This window comes from Neltuma alba, unplaced genomic scaffold, assembly GCF_004799145.2.
Source record: "Neltuma alba isolate B1F8T4 unplaced genomic scaffold, ASM479914v2 tig00003667_pilon, whole genome shotgun sequence".
Lineage (NCBI taxonomy): Eukaryota > Viridiplantae > Streptophyta > Magnoliopsida > Fabales > Fabaceae > Neltuma > Neltuma alba.
In genome coordinates, this window is record NW_021633378.1 from 59,075 (window position 1) to 81,377 (window position 22,303).

Here is a 22,303-nt window from a genome sequence, read left to right on the forward strand (position 1 = left end):
AGTAATTAATTTCTGGAAAACCTCGCTTGGGACTATGTTAGCCAAATGTTCAAAATCCCAAGCACCAAATGCTACCCAATCAACAACCTCACTTTCTTCCTCCTTTGAGGTGAGACTTCTAAGACACCTATCTTTCTGCTTGGACACAAATTTCCACAAGGGAGAATCACTACCGGCTGCATCAAGCAATTTAACTTCATTTCTTAGCATGTATTTTTGCAATAAAACCTCAGCCTAAAGAGAGGAGGATCCCGTGATCAAATTCCACGCAATTTTGGTGCCACACGCCCTATTCAATGAAGATAAACGTTTAAGCCCAAGTCCACCATAATCCTTAAGGAGTGTCAACTGATCTCAATCTATAGGATGGAATCCATGAGAATTGTTGCTTTTTTCCCATACAAAATTCCTCTGTAACCTCTCCACTTCCGAACAAATAGTCACAAGTAACTTAGCAACAAGCATAAGATAGAGGGATAGCACTAATGAGTCATTGCACTAAAGTAATCCTACTCGCCAGTGATAGGCAGTTCTCTTTCCAAGTAAACAGCTTAGATCTGACCCTATCAATGATATAATGAAAAGTTTCTGATGGTTTCCCCCCTAATGATCGGAAATACCAGATACTTTCCTATATCAGTGGAGATTCTCATAACAGTAACCTCCCAAATACCCATCCTGACATTATCTGAAACTCTAGGAGAGAAAAAGACGGAGGACTCACTCTTACTGATCTTCTCCGCTGATGCTTGACAAAATTGTTCAAGACAATTCATCATACAACGAGCCTGGCATTCATTAGCGACTCCAAACAGAAGCAAATCATCAATAAACATCAAGTGAGAAATGTGGGGACCCTTCTTAGAAACCATTATTGGCTTCCATGCACCATCATTTACATAAATGTTTATTGTGAGTAGAGTTAAGTTGGTCGTATTTCACTCGATGTAAGAATCTTGTTTATATAAAGAACCATTCACTTCATGTATAAATGTGATGGCATCAAATTTGCTATACAGGAAGAATACAGTGAGCATGTATTTATATTTTTGGTTTACAAATTCGAATAATAAATCTTTACAAACTAAACCAGACTTATAAGAGGATTACGGACTTCAATTTGCCCATATTGAAATTCTCAGAAGCTGTGTTCCTTTCCATTGCAGAACCATCTCGTTGCCATTATTGCCTTCAATCTTAACCTCATACCACCCTTCCATTCCTCTCAGCATTTCTCCAACTTCCGTTAATGTCTCTTCCCTCAAGCTTCCACCCCCTAAATCTATTTCTGCTTGAAGATTTCCGTCTTGTCTCATCTCGTCCCACTTATGAAACCAATCCTCACAAGATATACACGGCGCTACGAATGGATTCTCCATAGCTGTTCTTGCCTCCGAGAATTGGGATGGGAAATTTGATTCTATGGATTCTAAAGAAGCATGGTAATGCACCAGATGGCCATTGAAGAATGACAAGAAGTTGTTGCTGTTTCTCAGTTTCTCACAGGCTTCTCCATCACCAAAAGCTATAATTCCCCTGTTAGAAGGTGCGCTTTTGATGAAATCTTTTGCTACCCTAAGGAATTCCAAGACATGGTTTCTACTTCTGACCCTCCCCATATGTGGAAGACCCGCCCTGCAATTGAAGGTCACAAAACTTCTCTTTCCATTTCCATACCCTCCCCTTTTGTTCAATTTCTTGAGATCTGTCGCCAATTCCTCTATACTCTTTTCCTCCACATTCAACTTCAAACCACATGATTTGGCATGCTCATAGAGCTTCCTTCTGGTTTCTTTAAATTTCCATTGGGTTGAAGCAAAATCAGCATCAAGATTGTCCTCTTCTTCGTGTCTTATTGACGTCAATTTCAAAGTTTTGTGCAGTTGAGCGATAGCCTCCACCAATGGAGGCCATTGACAACCGTCTCCCATATCAAAGTCTATTAAATGTATGACTTCTGAATCAGCTGGTATGGAATCCAGAATTGCTGAATTGGCCGCAAAATGAGCAGTTTTGCCGTGTGGGAGGCCTTGGTAGATAGCCTTAAAAGCGTGGAAGAAGCTTTTGCTGGCCTCCCGTTTGATGAAAATCCCTTGCTCTGTAGCATCATGATTTTGGGACAAATTGAATGCCAGACTTTCAAGGGGATCACCAAGAGGGCTTACTTTGTGGCTGATGCGTCTCAGAATCACTTGTGCAAGTGTGTTCTGTCCTTGCTCTAAGGCTTCTCCAATGGCTTCCAGAACATGAGGAAGACTCAACTGGTTCTCCATCTCCACGTCCTCTGCTGGTATGATGACTGATGGTGTAGACATGTCTGGTTGCGTAGATGGGGTTGGACTCCAAAGTCCAAACATCTTCTGTCTCAAAACACAATTTCTTTGAAGGAAAGCTTCCCTCAAGCTCTTGTGCAGATCCATGGTTTGCCAGACTTTGAGAACTCAAAGTGGGATCAAAACCATCAAGATCCATGGAGAAATCATCAATCAATGATGGGAATTGAAGGCTGTTCTCATCAATTGTACAGTAGACATGATTATCGAGGAAGATGGTAGAAGGAAAGGGGAGATTGGAAGCAATCTCAGAACAAGTATCCTCTGAAGCAGTGAACACTGAAGTATCCATGTTGAAGTCAAAAGACTCAACTTGATCAAAAATTGAGCTTATGCCTCCATAGAATGACCAAGAGGGCTCAAGCATCTCGGGCTCCATCTTCTTTCTATTCTAATATTTCTACACGCCAAGGAGAAAGAAAGAGACTCTAGGTGATATGGTGAGTTGGCTCTCTGAATATTTATAGGCGAAATGAAGAAACATATGAAAACAAATAAATCCAACGTAGCGGCTAGTTAGAGAAGAAGGATATATGATAAACTAATAATACTAAATATGTTTGACATCTTTATGTATAATGTTTAGTAAATCAAATTTACAGGAAAAAATTGTATTAGTTCGAGAATGGATAATATGAAAGTGAAGAATATACATTTTCAATCGTTATCTGGTAATAATAGATAAACACACCAACTTGCCTTTTAATTACATAGTTTTTATTCCTAGAAAGTAGCCACTGCACGCCTTTCTCTTGTGTCGGCACTTGGCAGCATTTTTAGAATGTCCTATATAGGATGAATGAGCCTCTGATGTTAACTATATGCATTAATTATAAAACCAAGAGATTAGTTTAATCATTAATGTCCATTTCCAATCACAATTACGTTTCACATCATTACGAACATATGTAGAAGCTTAACCGAAATGGCCACGTTACGCGAAGAAACTCAATATTAAGAAGATCTGGGGAAATTCTTGTACTCTCCCAGTTCTTAATATAAGACTCATTTAACTAATTTGATTAGATGAAGGAAGTTAGGTAAGTTAGTTAATTATAAAAAATGTGACACGTTTTTCTTAAAACACCACAATCATCTTTCTTAGTACCTCCTCTCCCTCTTCTACTTGATTATGGTTGAGGGAGTATCCATAAGAGTAATTTAGAGAAAATTGATAAATATGAAAAATGGGTCTTATATTTATAACCAAAACCAAATCAACAATTAGGTCCTATATTAAGGAACGGAGAAGTATAATGATACGTGTTAGCCTCTAATAAGAACCCATTTTTTTAATTGCACTTTTTCGCCTAACCAATGAATTCGACTTGAAAATTGGATAAAGGGAGTGAATGAAATCTGTTATAGTTTGCGTGTGTGCGTACGTCATGACATAAGAATCTTCGTCTACCACCAGGAAAAAAAAAACTTTTAACAGCGATTATTTAGGATTTTTCACGGTGGTTTTAGAGGCGAAGTAGATACAGTCAACATTGAAAGGTAAATAAAATATGACAGTTACAAACCGCCATAGAAAATTGACTTTCCAAGGCTTCCATGGTGGTTTTTAAAAGAATCGCCGTAGAAAGTCAAGTTTACACGGTGGTTTTATTAATAATTGCCATGGTCTATTGTTTTAACGTGGTTATTTGAATAACCGCCGTTAAAAACTTAAAATTTTTTTTAATTCTGTGTGAATTTCTTTTCACCTCCTTGCAGTTTACAGACCCAAATCTAGGCAATGCAGAATATGCAGAATAATTTCAAGATGACCATATGAACAAATAATCAACTAGCTAGTTAATATATACATACAACAAGCATTGAAATTTCTTTTAACATAGGCACAAAGCTTATTAAAGTAGAGAAGCAAAGTACAAGGGAAACAATGAAATAAAGAATAGTAACAAGTGAAAGGGAGGTCACTGAATTCTGTTTGCAGAATAGAACTAAAGAACATGTATAGGGGGAAAACAAGAGAAAAAAATCTATCAATGAATTTTCTAAGGAATGACCTAACTATTTCAAATTTTCAAAATTCTGCAGTAATGCTGTTGATAAAGTGTCCCTCATCAAGTTGATTTCTTCCATTTGATATGGTGCACCATTTTGAAATACCTGTAAATAAAAAATAACATAGTCAACTTGATCAAAAATATAAAAAGGATTGAAGAATTACATGCAATTTAATTTATCTTTGCCTCGTCTAATTTCTCAGCCACCCCTGTCTCAATGATGTCATTCATGTAGCGAATGACATAATATCCACATTCAACACTCTCTTGTTGATAACGGTACTAACAGAATGAAATATAAAATTGAATATTAGACTTTGATTATAAATATTAACTTTAATTATTGAAAAATATTTAAAAGTATATAATAGTATTTAACTCAAAACAACATACTTGTGGGAGAATCTATATTGGTGGTTGTCTATTTTGCTTCTTGGCCACAACACTGAAACTATGAAAAACCCTATCAACAATTAAAAAAAAAAAAAGATATTAGAGCATATTTTTATAAACTTCACACGTAATAAATATATAAACATAAACTACGTGTCGATGACATCTCTGGTTTCTTCAGTTGGGCTTTCACAGAGAGAATCGAACCAGTAGATTTTGTTATCAAAAGGGACACAAACAATTAGGGTCCAATAATAACTGTAAAATACGAACTATGTTAATTATAATCCTATGCGAAAAATTGGTATGCAACACCTCACTTTTATATATATTAATAGGATCATTTTAACGTCTGTGAATCACTAACGCCAGGTTTCCGTCCTGGGAAAAGACAGGGAATTTTTTTTTTCCTTTAACATTGGAATCCGTTGATCAAATATCTCAACCCTTCAGATAACTGTTGAGTGATCCAATATCAACCCTGCTTTCAACTTAATCTTTTATCACCTAAAATAATTTCATACTATACAATCTTATAATATTATATTAAAAATAAAGCAACGCTCTTGGTTGACAGCATAAACGTGCACCTGGCAATGCTCACTTCCTTCTTCTAGAGGATACAAAATAATATTTCCATAGAGCAAGTAAAGTTACTTGCCCATATATTTTGCTACACAATTTACAGAATTATAACAGGTATCTCTGTTCTTCAACCTGCCCACCTTTTTCTTAAATAATCTCCTTGTCCTTCTAGCTACTAGCCTTCACTGTTCATCATAAATTAGGGGGTGAGATTCCGAAGAATCCCCGTAGTAGTAATTTCCATCAAACAAATGTGCAGATCACATAAAGCATGCAAAACAAGCCAAAGTGGAACATAACCTTGCAAGCTAATGCAATTAAGCATTTATGCGCAATGACAGATAGACAAGCTGAATAAATAAGGTGCAAATACTTGGCAATCACTGCCCCATGTCTATTAGACAAGCTGAATAAATAATGCGCAAATAATTGGCAATCACTGCCGCGCAAATAATTGGCAATCACTGCCCCATGTCTATTAGACAAGCTGAATAAATAAAGCGTAAATAATTGGCAATCACTGCCGCGCAAATAATTGGCAATCACTGCCCCATGTCTAACAGCTGCACATGATCACGGCTAAATAATCCATGCAAGGAATTAAGGATTACATGTTCTCATGCTTTAGAAAAGCAATATGGCACAAAAGACATGCAGCAATCATACACAAGTGTAAGGTAGGAAAAAAAATACTACCTGAACCTTCTGCTTCAAAATCAAACCTTACTTGTTTCCTTTCTCTTAGCTTCTTCGGTAGGCTTTTGCAGATATCAAAACCTATTATTTTAGTAAAGGTAGGTTAATGCTTGATCCAACATAATTTATAAATTAAATAACTCTCTTTAAATCCCAATCTCTTTCAATTTCTACCCTTACATAATAGTTGGTCATCCTGGACAATTTTTCTCATTTAAACTATTCTCTTTGGAGGGTTTCCTTCCTTATCTCAACCCAAACAGTTACTTTACTTAGTAACTGGTTATCTTAGTCAAATATATTATCTTTAATTATTGTATTTAAGGGTAACGCCATGTCTCCCTATTCCAATTTCAACTCCACTATTAAGTGGTTGGTACCGTGGAAAAAGAAAAATATATACACACACACATTTATTTGAATTTCATTCATCTCTTTAAATTTTCATGAAACCTGACCAATCTTTAGCAAACTTGAAAATCATAAACAATTCCAAACATGTACCCATTGTTCGGACAGCAGCACAAATATATATTCATACTAGGCTCTAAACATCTCCTTTCCATTGAACCCATAGCTTCATTACAACAACCAACAAATATACATATATAAAACCTAAACCGATCCCTTCTCAGTGCTTCGCTCGAACTTGCTCATCAGTTCATTAAGGAACGGATCTAATTGAAGAAGGACATCGTTTAAGAATGACCCAAACACTCCAAATGCTCCTATATGACAAATCTGGAAATTTTCCAGATTCAATGTCATTAACTTCCAGCTCCCATGTTCAGTACACAAGCACTCGAATATGTGTGTGTGTATCACACTTCATTCTTATCCTTCAACCTGAACCAACTGAACCTATATAGATATATATATATATATATATATATATATAAAAGCAAGAGACAGCAAGTTTGGATCAATTTTGAGCACTGCACTTCATCTCTATCGAACCCGATACCCTTGATAAACTGAACAACAAAGTTCAGTCTCACAAAATCATCATTAACAGAATCAAATATCAAGCAGCTTCATATTTAAATAAATCACATCTTCTTTCTTCGTTTCCTTTATGATTCAACACTCATGCACACCCACGCACATCTATATATATATATATATATATCTATTCTATTACTTTAGATTATAAAATTCCAATCCCATGACAGCACTCAAAGCGACACAGACCAAGAAATATTGAGTCTGTTACAGCACTCACTTCACAGCCATAACATGCTCTGTCGGGGGATTCAAGAAACAGAGACGAAGAGAAGGACCTTTAGACCGAATACACACACGCAAAACATATATATGTACACACTTATATTTATCAGTTTCGGCCACCAAGAACCAGAGCACCGACACAGCCTTTCAGATATCACATGCAGATAAGAAGATCAAAACGCAACTCTGTTTTCTTTCTTTCCAAGATCTTAGAAACCGACATCCATAGCTCCAAAAATTAAGCCCCTGTTCGGTAATCTCAAAACAGAGCATCAACACTACATGCAAGCCCAAAAACTGGTATCATACACTTCAATCGGCCATAAAACACTAGCTCACCGAAGCTCTTCTCCTTTTACTCACTTTCTCTCACTACCCGTCTCTCACTGTCCCACTGTCAAATTCCATAACCATGCAACAGAATCCAGAAACAAAGACAGCAAAGGAACACATGAGGCTCACCTGAATACTTGATCAGTTTGCATGCAGTTGAAGTATCTCCGATCACCAAGATTCAGTACAGCTTCTCCCGTGCTCTCCCTCTCTCGCTCGCGCTCTCACTCTGATTCTCTATAGAACCTGAAACGAATGAAGAAGTGGGTGAGTGTCTGATGGTTAAAAGGGCAGGGTACACGTATGAGGTGAGAGATATTCTTGGACCAAATTGCCCCTCTAACCATTCTTACTTCCAATTTCATCCTCTCACTAAATTTCTGAAATCATAGAATAAATCCAAAAATTTTCCATGATGTTTTGTTTGGATTTTCCTTCTCCATTATCTTCTTTGACCCATAAAATAATTTCTCTAAAAATTTCGGGTCAAAAGTCAATTCCTAACTGTTTTTCTAGAATTTTCAAGAAAATAGTTCTTAATTTCAGAAATTAATCCTTAACCCATTTTAAGGATTTTATGCCTCAACTATCTTCTTTACTATCTCAAATGATCATCCTAAAATTTTCAGATTAAATATATATCTCTAACTATTTTTCCATAATTTTCAAAGAAAATAAACTATTTTTCTCTTAAAATTATCTATTAAAATTATTTAAGCCATTTTTGGGGAAATACCTTTTCCAAAATGTCTCTAAACCCTAAAAATCAATATTCCATAATTTTTCCAAAGTTATTTGGAAAATAAATAATTTTAATGAATTTTCTCTTTTCTACTCATCCTAAATCATAAAATTCGGGGTGTTACATGGTATATATAGTGAATGAGTGAAAATGTTGATAAAAATATAAAATCAATCAAACATATATAAGTTTTGCAAAAATAGTTAAACAAAAATTATTTTAATCAAAATTAAAATTATTCTTCATAACATATTTCAACATGCATAAAGTTTTAGTTGGCAAAAAAAAACATGGATAAAGTTTTATAAAAATATTAAATTAGTTTAATATAATTTCTTTTCAAACACTTGTTTCTAATTTAAAGTTATAGAAAAAAATAAAAATAGATTTGTATATAAAATTTAGCTTTTTATAAAAAATAAATTAAACCACATACTTAAAGAAATAAATTTTTGTAAAAATATTATTTCTTTTAGGTCCTCCATTCTAATTTTTCCTATAACAAATAAAAAATTATTTAAAAAAAAATCAATCAATCAACCAAACCAACTTAATAATATAATAAACAAATTAAAAAAAAGGATAAATTTGAAGAAACAGAACAAATGAAACAAAAATAAAAATTCAATTTCAAACCAATTCAATGAATAAAGATTCTTAAAGCTAAAACTTCTAAATCCAAAATGGGAATACAAATGATATCCATATAGAATGAAATTTTAAACGGAACTTTATTGTCAATCAAAGTCCATAACGGAAAAACAAATTCACAAAACATTGAACAGATTATTTATTACTAAATTCTCAAGTTGATTACAAAAAAAAATACCAAAAATTTGAAATAAATATCAAAAAATTATAAAAAATAAAAAATTTCAAAACTAATCAACTTCAAACATTTAAACATGTTCCTAATGCCGTATATAGGAAGGAATTGAGATTTTCTCACACCAAATGCCACCGATCATCACCTCAAGCACATAAAAAACGCGAAATCAATAATGTAAGATAACCACAATGTAAAACTAACAAACCCATTTGAAATACAATAGATTTTTATGGTCAAAACATCCAAGAAACTAAGAAAAATTGAAAAGAACGAAAGAAGAGGATACTCACTCAGTAGAGACGATTCAAAAGTGAGAAGATAGGCATTGAAATGACGGTAGATGGTGGCAAGACACCATAAGCTAAATGGAGGAATTTAAACAGCGGGAAAGGGGGGGAATGGCTGGTAATGGCAGTTTGTTGGTGGTGGGACGGAGGGGGACCACGGCGCATTGATATGTGACAAACTCAATTATTTTTATATATTTTGATATCTTTTATATGGGTTTTGTCAATTTAATTGGTCCCTTTTTGTCTTAATTGATTTAATTTATTTTATTTTGAATTATTATTTTATAAGGGCAAAATTGTCATATTTTGGTTTAATTATGACTAATTGATTTTTGAGGACAATTAATGCTACCTTATCCTTGAATTTTGCTTGCAGATTCTTGGAAGATTAAAAAATATAAAAAGAAAAAAATAAAGGAAAGAAAAAGAAAAAGGAAAGAAAAAATAATAATAATAATTAGGGGGCAAAACGTTGCGTTTTGCGCCAACCTAATAATCATCTATTCTTCATCTTCTCCAGTAGGCGGAAGATGCAAGCGAACAGAGCACACACACGCGAAGAGCTGGACGGCGGCAACGAAAACGAGATGCCGAACGAAAACTAACACACACGAGCTAAGGCAGAGAAAGACGCAAGCGGCACGGAGGAAGCATTATTCATCATCTTCATTGGCAGCATGAAACAGGTGACCGAGGCACGAACGAAACGAATGAGAGAGACGGTTTGAACACAGAACCAGTGACGTGCAGAGGGCAAAAATAAAAAATAAAAACAGGGAGCAGACAGCTTCATCCTTTGTTGCGCTTTCCATCACGTCTCTTTCATGTAAGCCTGTAGCAGAATTCTGAATATGGCAGCGAATCTGATGGCAAACTATGGCTAATTCATGATTCTCCAATTCAACAATAATGGCAGGAGCTTAGAGTATCAAAGGGGAGTTTTAGTTGCTTTAATTTCTTACTCAATAATTGTTTAACAATTCTTAAGTCTTAGGATAGTTTTTCTGATTGTTGGGATAATTCTATTGGTTGATCTGATTATATTTGGGGATTATTGTGACTGGATTATTGTTTAGCATTTGACATTGGGCTGTTTATAGCTTTGATTTCAATTATGATGTTGTGGTTATGACATTTGTATTGATTTTGGAGTTAATATATTGTGATTTTCTAAGGTGGTTTGGAATCTTGGATTATATTGTCTCTTGCTAGCTTTAAGTCTATTGTTGTGGATTTAAGAATTTAATTGAGCATTGGTTTTTAGTATCCTTAATTTCATTTTACTATTCTGGTTGCAGTTAGTAATTTGAATTTTTGGGAAAATATTTTGAGGCAATTCGAGGTGGCTCGGTTGTTGGATTAAAAGCTTAATTATAATTCTTAATTCATTGTTTTAACTCCCACATCTTTTAGAGTGATGATTGCCTGCATTGTTGAATTGGAGGATTGATTATCATCAGTGTTATTTGTGTGTCTCATTTTCATTTCTTTCATCTTCAATTGTTTCAATAATCTTTTATATAAAAGAAAATAACAAAAAAGAGTATTTTAATTTCAATTTAATTCAAGACATTTAGTTAGCAATTTTTCAAAATCAAAAAATCCTTTTTATAGTTTAGGTTATTTGCATTTATTTACTAGGATTCAATTTCATTTTTAGCTCCTCAAAGTGAATACGACCCGGATTGTGCACTATATTGCATTAATTTGGTTAATTTTTGGAGTAACCCCAAAGCGACAATTAAGGGAAGTTAATTTCAAGTGGCGCCGTTGCCGGGGAGCCAAGAAATTGGTTCTCTAGTAATTAAGTGTCAAGTAGCCTTGATTGGGGTTCATTTGTTGAGCCTTTTTAGTTTTCATTTTTTTGTTAGTTTTTGCATTTTCTTTAGTAGTTTGCATTTGTTTCTTTTGATTTTTCATAGCATTTCTTTCCTTTGCATAGAAAATTTTTCAAAAACACAACTAAATATCTTGATTTTTCATTCATTGCATTTTTCATTCTCATACACATACACTTGCATTGCATTGCATTCATCTGTTTTCTTTTGCTTAATTGCTTCTGGTTGATTGATTGTTTATGCCAAGAAAGGATAGGTCTAAAACCCTAGTTCCTTCCAATCTTGAGCTTCAAAGTTCTTTAAGAGAAGTTAGACAAGACCAAAGGGTAGAAAGGACTAGTGAGGTTGAACTAGACAATTTAACTGATCTAGATTTGGTGGTTGACTTAGGTGACATAATGGAAACAGTTAATAATCCTAATGGTAACAACAATGGTGGTAATGAGAGAGGGGGCAATGGACATAATGGGGAGCATGATAGAGTAGGAGAGAATAATGGAGATAACCCTAGAAGAAGAACCATTAGGGAAGCCACTACTTCTGATGCAAATTATGATCCTTTTAATGTTGCATGCCCCAATGTTGATGTTAATTTTGAGATTAAAGGTCCACTGCTTAATTATTTGCCTAAATTTTATGGTTTGACAGGTAAGGACCCGTACAATCATCTGAAATCTCTCTCTATGGTATGTGCTAGCATGAAGCCGGTTGGGGCTAATCTGGATTTGGAAGGTATTCCACTTGTCTCTGGAGGGCAAAGCGCGAGAATGGTACATGAGCTTGCCTAGGCATATGACAGATGCCTACCATAACTGGAACAACCTCAGAAAAGCATTTTTAGAGAAGTATTTCCCTGCTTTCTGGACTTCCACATTGAGAAAAGAGATCTACTCTGCAAAACAAGACTATGATGAGTCACTTTATGACTACTGGAACCGTTTTCAAGACTTGCTTTCTAGATGTCCACACCATCAGATTCCAGATGAGCAGTTAGTCCAATACTTTTATGATGGACTTAAGACCCAAGATAAGGGGATGTTGGATGCTGCTTCTGGGGGTTCTCTTATTGATTTAACTGCTGAGGAGACATGGGAACTTATCAAGAAAATGGCATTGAACCATCAACAGTATAGCATCAGGGAGTCTAAAAATATCAATGCAATGCATGCTAATCCTTCTTCAGTCCACATTCCTCAATTGGACACATTCACTTCTCAAATTGCTGCTTTGACTACACAGTTGAATAAGCTTGCATCTCATACTCCCCCTGTTGACACTCGGACTCCTAATTCTATGGAGATGACTGCACCTAGTTGTGAGCATTGTAATTCTATTATGCACATCTCTACTGCTTGCCCTCATAGATATGAGGAAGTTTCTGCCATGTATCAATGAAGGGCCAATCAATCTAAGCAATGGAACCCATACTCAAACACATATAATGAAGGATGGAAAGCTCATCCAAGTTTCCGATGGGGAGGAGGTGACAATAGGCAGGTTCAAGAGGGGTTTCAAGGGAATATGGTTCCTCCAGGGCAATCTTACTATGGAGGGTTATAAGGAGAATCTTCTAGAGCCATGTCTACCCCACAGCAATCACAGTCTAAGGATGAAGAGCGATTCTCTCGAATACTCAAGGGCATTGAGGCAATGACTGAGCACATATCTAAGTCTGAAGCTAAATCTGAAGCTAGATTTGCAGCCCTAGAGAATAGGATGGAGCAATGGGAAACTAGAACCTCTAATTTGACTTCTTATGTCACTAAGTTGTCAAATGGTGTGAGTGAACAGCAAGCTAAGGCTAGTGGTTCAATGCCTTCCAACACGGTGATAAATCCTAAATCTTTGAATGCAATTACATTGAGAAGCGGTAAGGAAATTGGTGCTAAAAAAGTGCAATTCAAAGAAGATGAAGAGGATGAAGAACCGGTTGATGAAGAGATAGAAGTTGAGTCTCCTCCTTCTAAAACCACTCAAGATATTCCAAAGGCCACTCAAGAGACCTCCATTCAATCCAAAGAGCCAATAGAGAAAGGATCATCTTCTAAAGGTGATGAGGTAAACATTTCTGACTTGCCTTTTTCTCATTCATATCTCATGAGTAAGAAAGTTGTTGAAAAGAAAGATAATGATGAGCTTTTTGAAATGTTTAGCAAACTTGAGGTTAATGTGCCATTACTTGATTTGATTAAAAAGATGCCTAAGTGTGCTAAGTTTCTAAAAGATCTATGTACAAACAAGAGGAAGTATAGGCATAGTGAGAGAATTCAACTGGAGTCTAGTGTTAGTGCTATCTTCAAGCCACAGCTACCTATTAAGTGTAAAGACCCGGGTTCCTACACTATTCCCTGTACCATAGGCAAAACAAACATTTCACATGCCTTACTAGACTTAGGTGCAGCCATAAATGTTATGCCTACCTCTATCTATGAGAGTTTGGGTATTCATGCCTTGAAAGACACCAGTGTTGTGCTAGGTCTAGCTGATAGGACTGTGAGACATCCTAAGGGCTTTCTTGAGGATGTTCTTGTGCAAGTGAAGGGTCTTGTGTTCCCAGCTGACTTTATGTGCTAGATATGACTGATGAGATTAAAGCCGATAGCACTTTGATTCTAAGAAGACCTTTTCTTAGAACAGCCCAAACCATAATTAATGTGAAAGAGGGGTCATTACCATGGGCTTTGGGGACCAACAGATTACCTTCAACATTTCTGATGCTATGAGTCAAGGTTATGCAGATTGCTCTTACTTGGGTGTTAATTTGATTGATTGTGTGTGTTAATGATGTTGATGATTTGCATGAATCTAAGATGCATGAACATGATGGTATGGTGAGATTGTTGAGCATGATGATGCATTTACTTGTTTATCTACCCCTCATTCTTCTTCTTTTTGCTCATGTTATGGTGACGTGGTGTGTGTTAACTGTTTAGAAGTTGATCACCTCCTTTCCATCTCTCATGATTTTGATGCATCATCTTGTCTTAACTGTGATTCTGCCTTGAACATTACACTTGATGATAGCCTTGAGAAAGGCGAGTTTGTTGATTCTGTAGGTACTGATGATAAAGGAGCTGTTACACAAGCTACACCGGTAGCTTCTCCTTTGAGTGGTGTGGAACATTAGAAGAGGCTAGCAACAAGCTTGCTACTGACTTAGTCACTTCTAATCCCACTCTTCCTTGTGATTTACTTAATGTTTCTGTTGATAAGATTGATACTGATCCTTCTTTTTGTAGGTCATCCAAGAATGGCACTGAGTTGGGAAGTGGAGGACATACACATCATGATGAGCTTATATCTCCTTCCCCAAGCCATATGGACATGCTGCTTGCATTGAATGCACTTGACATAAAAGAATTAGTTCCTTGTTGTGCAACCTCCTATTTAGAACTAAACCCCTCCCCTCTAATTTGAAATATGTCTTTCTTGCTGCTGATTCTAAATTGCCTGTTATTATTTCCAGTTCTTTGAGTAGTTCTGAAGAAGAAGAAAGATTGATTTCTGTGTTGAAGAGTCATAAAGGGGCTATAGGATGGTCTTTAGGGGATATTCCAGGAATTAATCCATCATTTGCACACACAGGATCCTTTTGAATGAAGGGTCCAAGCCAGTTAGGCAACCACAGAGGAGACTGAATCCTCTCATTCTGGATGTGGTTAAGAAGGAAGTCTCAAAGTTGTTGAGTGCTGGGATCATCTATCCCATATCAGACAGCGAGTGGGTAAGTCCGGTACAAGTAGTACCAAAGAAGAGCGGTATCACAGTAGTGAGAAATGAAAATGATGAACTGATTTCAACTAGGGTTCAAAATGCTTGGAGAGTGTGTATAGATTATAGGAAGTTGAATGATGCTACGAGAAAGGACCACTTTTTATTACCTTTTATAGATCAGATGTTGGAAAGAATTTCAGGAAAGTCTCACTATTGTTTTCTTGACGGTTTTTCTGGCTATTTTCAGGTGCCTATCGCTCCTGAAGATCAGGACAAGACTACCTTCACATGCCCTTTTGGTACCTTTGCTTATCGAAGGATGCCATTTGGGTTGTGTAACGCTCCAGGAACCTTTCAAAGGTGTATGATGGTGATATTTAGTGATCTTCTAGAGCAGAACATGGAGGTTTTTATGGATGACTTCACTATTTACGGTGAGAGTTTTGATGAGTGCTTGAATAGCCTAGAGCAGGCTCTTGAGAGGTGTATTGATAAGAAATTGGTTTTGAACTTTGAAAAGTGTCATTTTATGGTTGATAGAGGGATAGTCTTAGGTCACCTCATCTCTCAAAAGGGGATTGAGGTTGATAGGGCCAAAATTGAAGTTATTTCATCCCTTCCTTATCCTACTTGTTTAAAGGATTTGAGGTCTTTCTTAAGGCATGCAGGTTTCTATCGACGTTTTATTAAGGATTTTAGTAAAATTGCTCTGCCTCTTTCTATCTTATTGAAAAAAGATACTGAATTTAAATTTGATGATAAGTGTAGACATGCTTTTGACACTTTGAAATCTATGCTTGTTTCACCTCCTATTCTCACTGCACCTAACTGGAATTTACATTTTGAGTTGTCTTGTGATGCTTCTAACTTTGTAGTAGGTGCCATGCTTGGACAGAAGGAGGAGAAACAGTCTAGAGTCATCGCATATGCCTCCAAGACGCTTGATTCCGCTCAAGTGAATTATACCACTACGGAGAAGGAACTGTTTGCTATTATTTTTGCTTTGGATAAGTTTAGACAGTATCTTATAAACTCTCAAGTGGTTGTCTTTACAGATCATACAGCGGTTCGATACCTATTTAAGAAGCCTCAGTCTAAACCTAGACTGCTGAGATGGGCTTTGCTGCTACAGGAGTTTGATATCGAGATTAGAGATAGAGCCAGAGCGGAGAATCATGTAGCTGACCACCTTAGTCGGTTACCTGAAGGCACACAGGGAGTTGACTCTTCTGATCTTGTTATTGACTCATTTCCTGATTCTGCACTTTTTGCTTTGGCTGTTCATGAGCCTTGGTACTCTAATATAGTTAATTATCTTGTCACTGACCTTATACCTCCTTCTATGTCTAAATTTCAGATTGATAAGCTGAAGAGGGAGGCAAGATACTATATCTGGGATGCTCCAATCCTGTGGAAGCAATGCAGTGACCAGATCATCAGACGCTGTGTTCCAAATAATGAGATCCACTCTATCCTTACCTTTGCACATTCTTTATCTTGTGGGGGGCATTTTAGTGCTAATAGGACTGCTAGGAGGGTTTTAGAGTGTGGTTTTTATTGGCCTTCTCTATTTAAGGATGCTTATTCTTTCTGCAAGTCTTGTGATAAGTGTCAGAGGTTTGGGAGTTTGGGTAGGAAGCATGAGATGCCTCTAAGACCTATGCATTTTTGTGAAATCTTTGATGTGTGGGGCATGGATTTTATGGGTCCCTTCCCTTCGTCTTTTGGGTTTTCGTACATATTACTTGCAGTAGATTATGTGTCTCGATGGGTAGAGGCAGTGCCAACTAGGAAAGATGATGCTTCTACTGTTGCCAAGTTTTTACGTTCTCATATCTTTTGCAGGTATGGCATTCCAAGAGCAATCATCAGTGACCAAGGAACACACTTCTGCAACAGGACCATCAAGTCTCTATTGGCTAAACATGGAGTCAATCACAAGCTGGCCACTCCTTATCACCCTTAGACGAATGGGTTAGCTAAAGTCTTTAACCGAGAAGTGAAGCAAATACTTGAGAAGATCGTGAAACCATCGCGTAAGGATTGGAGTGAAAGGCTTGAGGAAGCTCTTTGGGCTTACAGGACTGCCTACAAGACTCTTATAAGCATGTCCCCCTTCCGGTTGCTCTATGGCAAAGCTTGCCATCTACCTATGGAGATCGAGCACAAATCTTATTGGGTAATCAAGGCATGTGATGCAGATCTCGAATCTTCACTAGTCAATCGGAAGATGCAGCCCCAAGAACTTGAAGAAATGAGACTTGAATCCTATGACAATGCCAGAATCTACAAAGACAAGCTAAAAATGATTCATGACAGACAGATTCTGAGGAAGCAGTTTCATGAAGGTGACAAAGTTCTAAAGTTTAAAGCCCGGTTGAAGCTGATGCCCGGGAAGTTTGTCACCAAGTAGGAAGGTCCGTTTAGAGTTACTAAAGTATATCCCTTTGGCACGGTAGAGCTCGTAGATGAGGAGACCGGTATAACTTCACAAGTAAATGGCCATCTGCTGAAGCACTACCACGAGGATCAAAGGCCTCCCTGATCACACGGTTGTTCCCTTCCACCCTACTCTTTTACTTTCTGTTATATTGCTGGTGATATCTGTTTGCTGAGATAGTTAGGAGTAAGTGTGGGGGAGGGAACCTTTCCAGTAGTTGTAGTTATAGCTGTTTATTTCTGTTTAGTAGTTGTTTGTTTTGTTTCCTCTTGATTCTGCCATCTCTTCTGATCACTTGATTTATACTTGTCTATTTTCATTTCACATTATCTTATCCTACCTCTCCCTTCTCTCTTCCTCATGATAGTGATGTGTTGTGCTTCGATTTCAAATCAGACTTTACAACTTCCACTTCACTCGAGAGTTTAGGTTAAGATAATGTTGTTTTCTTACATTGAGGACAATGTATTGATCAAGTGTGGGGGAGGGATTATTGTTGAGTTATTGAGCTGTTTTGAAAGAAAGAAAAAAAAATTGCCTTTGGAATTGCTCATGTTTCCTAAGTATTGCTGCTATAATTGCTCTCTTCTCTGCCTTATTGGTTGATTTCTGAATTGCATCGCATGATTTGAGAGTAATTCTTGCTTAGGAATTTTTGCTGGTGGTTTCTATGTCCTCTTGCTTTCATTTGCCTCAGTGTTCTGTACTGCTGTATGGGCGAGTTGCTGTTCTCTCTGTTGCTGACTTGACTTTTGTAATCCTTGGGCATCTCTTTTAAAATCCTTTTGCACAATGCTTGTGAATGTTGTACGGCTGAGTTTGATTGCATTTGATTTGAGTGATTTCTATTCTTAGTTGATTAGCATAGTAGAATACTCTTGGTGCAGTGTTATTAACCTTGTTTCATAGCTTGATTCTTAAGGAGGAAACATCTTGGAGAAAGCCTTGATGGAAGGATTGTTGAGCCATATATTTTTTCTCATCTTGTGTGATTTTCATCTAGTTTTGGTTAACCTCTAGAACTTGTCTAGATTCTTTTTCAAAGCTGCATTAATACCTAGGTTTGTGAAGATGATAGGGGCATTCATTTATAAACCTTTACCCAAACACAAGCCACTTCATTTAACCTTTGTTCACCCCTTTGAGCCTTCACTTTCATTCCATTCTTTTTTTTTAAGCAAGTGTTTTGCATGAGTTACATTTGGATTTTTTATTTTGAAAAGTACATCATTAAAATCTATATCTTTGCCTTCTTGGGTTTGGATGCCAAAAGAAAAAAAAAAAAAAAAAAAAAGGCAAGAAAGAGAAGAAAATGTTTAGAAAAAGCCAAAGAAAGAAAGTTATAAAAAAAAAGGAGAGAAAACAAGTTGCAACAAAAGAATAAATTTGAAATAAGGCATTCCATGGTGGTTTGAAGAGCAAGGATTTCTATCTCAAAAGGTCAAAATTTGCACATTGGTGTTGTTTCATGATTGTACTTTAGCTCACTTTGAGTTGATACTTTGTTACTTATGCATTTCACTTGTTAGTCCATTCATTCATTTGGCCTTGTTTTTCGACATTACAACCCTTCAAGTCCCTTTGATCATGAGTCTAAGGTATGTTAGTGGTGGAGATATTAGAATTTCTACAAGCTTATGGTAGGTGCTAATCTAGGTGGATTGAGTGAAATTTTTTCCATTTGAGAGATGAGTGAAACACTTGTACCCTATGTGAGCTCTATTATGTTTCTCTTCTTTTATCCTGCTATGTTTCAAGTGTTAATTTCTTTGCACTGAAGTATTCTATTATTGTTGATTAATTAAGAATAAAGATTGCTTGAGTTAATTGCACATTCATGCTTAGTTAGTTTTATGTTTGCTTGCATTGAGTGTCTCTATTGGATTCTTCTTTAATGATGTTTTGCCCAGGAGTGCAAAAGGCTAAGTGTGGGGGAGTTAACAAACTCAATTATTTTTATATATTTTGATATATTTTATATGGGTTTTGTCAACTTAATTGGTCCCTTTTTGCCTTAATTGATTTAATTTATTTTATTTTGAATTAATATTTTATAGGGGCAAATTATCATATTTTGGTTTAATTATGACTAATTGATTTTTGAGGACAATTAATGCTACCTTATCCTTGAATTTTGCTTGCAGGTTCTTGGAAGATTCAAAAATATAAAAAGAAAAAAAATAAAGAAAAGACAAAGAAAAAGGAAAGAAAAATAAAAAAAAAAAAATTAGGGGGGGCAAAACGTTGCGTTTTGCCCCAACCTAATAATCATCTATTCTTCATCTTCTCCAGGAGGTGGAAGACGCAAGCGAACAGAGCACACAGATGCGAAAAGCTGGGCGGCGGCAACGAAAACGAGACGCCGAACGAAAACTAACACACACGAGCTGAGGCGGAGAAAGACGCAAGCGGCGCGGAGGAAGCATTATTCATCATCTTCATTGGCGGCGTGAAACAGGGGACCGAGGCACGAACGGAACGAATGAGAGAGACGGTTTGAACACGGAACCAGTGACGTGCAGAGGGCAAAAATAAAAAATAAAAACAGGGAGCAGACAGCTTTATCCTTTATTGCGCTTTCCATCACGTCTCTTTCATGGAAGCCTGTAGCAGAATTCTGAATATGGTAGCGAATCTGATGGCAAACCGTGGCTAATTCATGATTCTCCAATTCAACAATAATGGCAGGAGCTTAGAGTATCAATGGGGAGTTTTAGTTGCTTTAATTTCTTACTCAATAATTGTTTAACAATTCTTAGGTCTTAGGATAGTTTTTCTGATTGTTGGGATAATTCTATTGGTTAATTTGATTATATTTAGGGATTATTGTGACTGGATTATTGTTTAGCATTTGACATTGGGCTATTTATAGCTTTGATTTCAATTATGATGTTGTGGTTATGACATTTGTATTGATTTTGGAGTTAATATATTGTGATTTTCTAAGGTGGCTTGGAATCTTAGATCATATTGTCTCTTGCTAGCTTTAAGTCTATTGTTGTGGATTTAAGAATTTAATTGAGCATTGGTTTTTAGTATCCTTAATTTCATTTTACTATTCTGGTTGCAGTTAGTAATTTGAATTTTTGGGAAAATATTTTGAGGCGATTCGAGGTGGCTCGGTTGTTGGATTAAAAACTTAATTATAATTCTTAATTCATTGTTTTAATTCCCACATCTTTTAGAGTGATGATTACCTGCGTTCTTGAATTGGAGGATTGATTATCATCAGTGTTATTTGTGTGTCTCATTTTCATTTCTTTCATCTTCAATTGTTTCAATCATCTTTTATATAAAAGAAAATAACAAAAAAAAAGTATTTTAATTTCAATTTAATTCAAGGCATTTAGTTAGCAATTTTTCAAAATCAAAAAATCCTTTTTATAGTTTAGGTTATTTGCATTTATTTACTAGGATTCAATTTCATTTTCGGCTCCTCAAAGTAAATACAACCCGGATTGTGTACTATATTGCATTAATTCGGTTAATTTTTAGAGTAACCCCAAAGCGACAATTAAGGGAAGTTAACTTCAATATGAAACTATAAAAATGAGTAAAACTGAACCCTATCACGGTTTATGTTTAAACTTCCCACGGTGCTTTTCTTAATAACCGTAGTGGGAAGTAAAACGTCAGTTCACTTATTTACAAAAATATCAGTGCCTTTTTTTTATGGTGTTTTTCTTTTTAACCGCCGTTATTTTGCGTTGTTAAATGTCTTTTTTCTAGTAGTGATCAAGTCACACACACCCATATCTACTCAATGATTTTCTCAAGCCAATGACCTGTTCAATAATAACATGTCTTTAATTAAAACTTGGATTATGTGTTTGGCTGTATTTCTCCAAGCTCAAATCTTACAAATTCGTTTTGCATTTCCACACGAATAACATATTTGATTCCTCACAATCAACAATATTACATTAGGAATCATTTTGTTCCGAGTGGAAAATGAGATCAACCCTCATTCTCACTCTCAAAATCAAAAAATACCGAAGACCCGCAAGACCCGCAAATACATTCTTCTTTAATCTTTCTCCATCACATAGTTTAATTTGTTCCTATAGATTGTGTGTGTGTGTGTGTGTGTGTGAGAGAGAGAGAGAGAGAGAGAGAGATGTATATATCCTATGACTAATTAAATATGGAATATTATGTTTGAGATTGTCTGTTTCATCAAACTATGCGAAGAGTGTCTTTTGCAGCCCTCCCCGCATTGTTAGTTATTTGATTTAAAATTAGGAGGATCATTAATGGAAATGTATACATGCATGCCTTCAACTCCTGTGCGTGTGTAGATGAAGATAGGAGGAATATTTATCGTAATAGGTCTAGTAAATCAGAAATTAGTTGACCTATTTTTAGCTGTTTTCTTGTTCTTTTTTTAAATCTTTATTAAGGAAAATAGAGAAAAAGAATACTAAGAAGGAAAACTCCGAAGAATAGTAAATTATTATTTTTGAGAATTTTCCCTTCTAATGTGTTTTCTTTCTTCTGTTTTCCTCCTACTTTTTCCTCCATCCAAACCAAACATTAAAGAAGTTCGCACACATACAAAAGCAAGAATCAACTATCAGAAGCAAACATGGACATATATAGCAGTGACGAGTTTAACATTCAACTTTCTTTTGGCAAGATAAAGCATAAATGTTGTTTCAGTATACCAGTAGCGATACAATAAATAGCATCATATGGGCTTTCCTTTATTAATTATTTATAATCCATTGAAGAGGCCATATAGAATGGGCCAACCATATGGGAATGCTATATTACGCGTACGTACGTATAAAATTGTGTATTTCACGTTATAAATATAGTCATTCTAAATTTTGCATATATATATATATATATATTTATATTTACGTTGA

The 22,303-nt window shown here is 35.9% G+C and overlaps 1 protein-coding gene across 1 annotated transcript; it reads right to left on the reverse strand.

The window, feature by feature from the left end:
- Window positions 1–1,115: 1,115 nt before the first annotated feature.
- Window positions 1,116–2,712, reverse strand: LOC114742159 (nodulation-signaling pathway 2 protein-like). The gene is made up of 2 exons (XM_028930419.1): window positions 2,166–2,712; window positions 1,116–2,098 (listed from the first exon to the last, which is right to left on the reverse strand). The coding sequence occupies exons 1-2, from the start codon at window positions 2,710–2,712 to the stop codon at window positions 1,116–1,118; spliced, it is 1,530 nt and encodes a 509-aa protein (XP_028786252.1).
- Window positions 2,713–22,303: the final 19,591 nt, after the last annotated feature.

Excerpts from the sequence above, each read along its gene's own strand:
- LOC114742159 (XM_028930419.1), bottom strand. The coding sequence starts at position 2,712 with ATGGAGCCCGAGATGCTTGAGCCCTCTTGGTCATTCTATGGAGGCATA. Across the intron at positions 2,099-2,165 it reads TGAGACGCATCAGCCACAAA|AGCAAGGGATTTTCATCAAA; the intron begins GTAAGCCCTCTT and ends ATGATGCTACAG.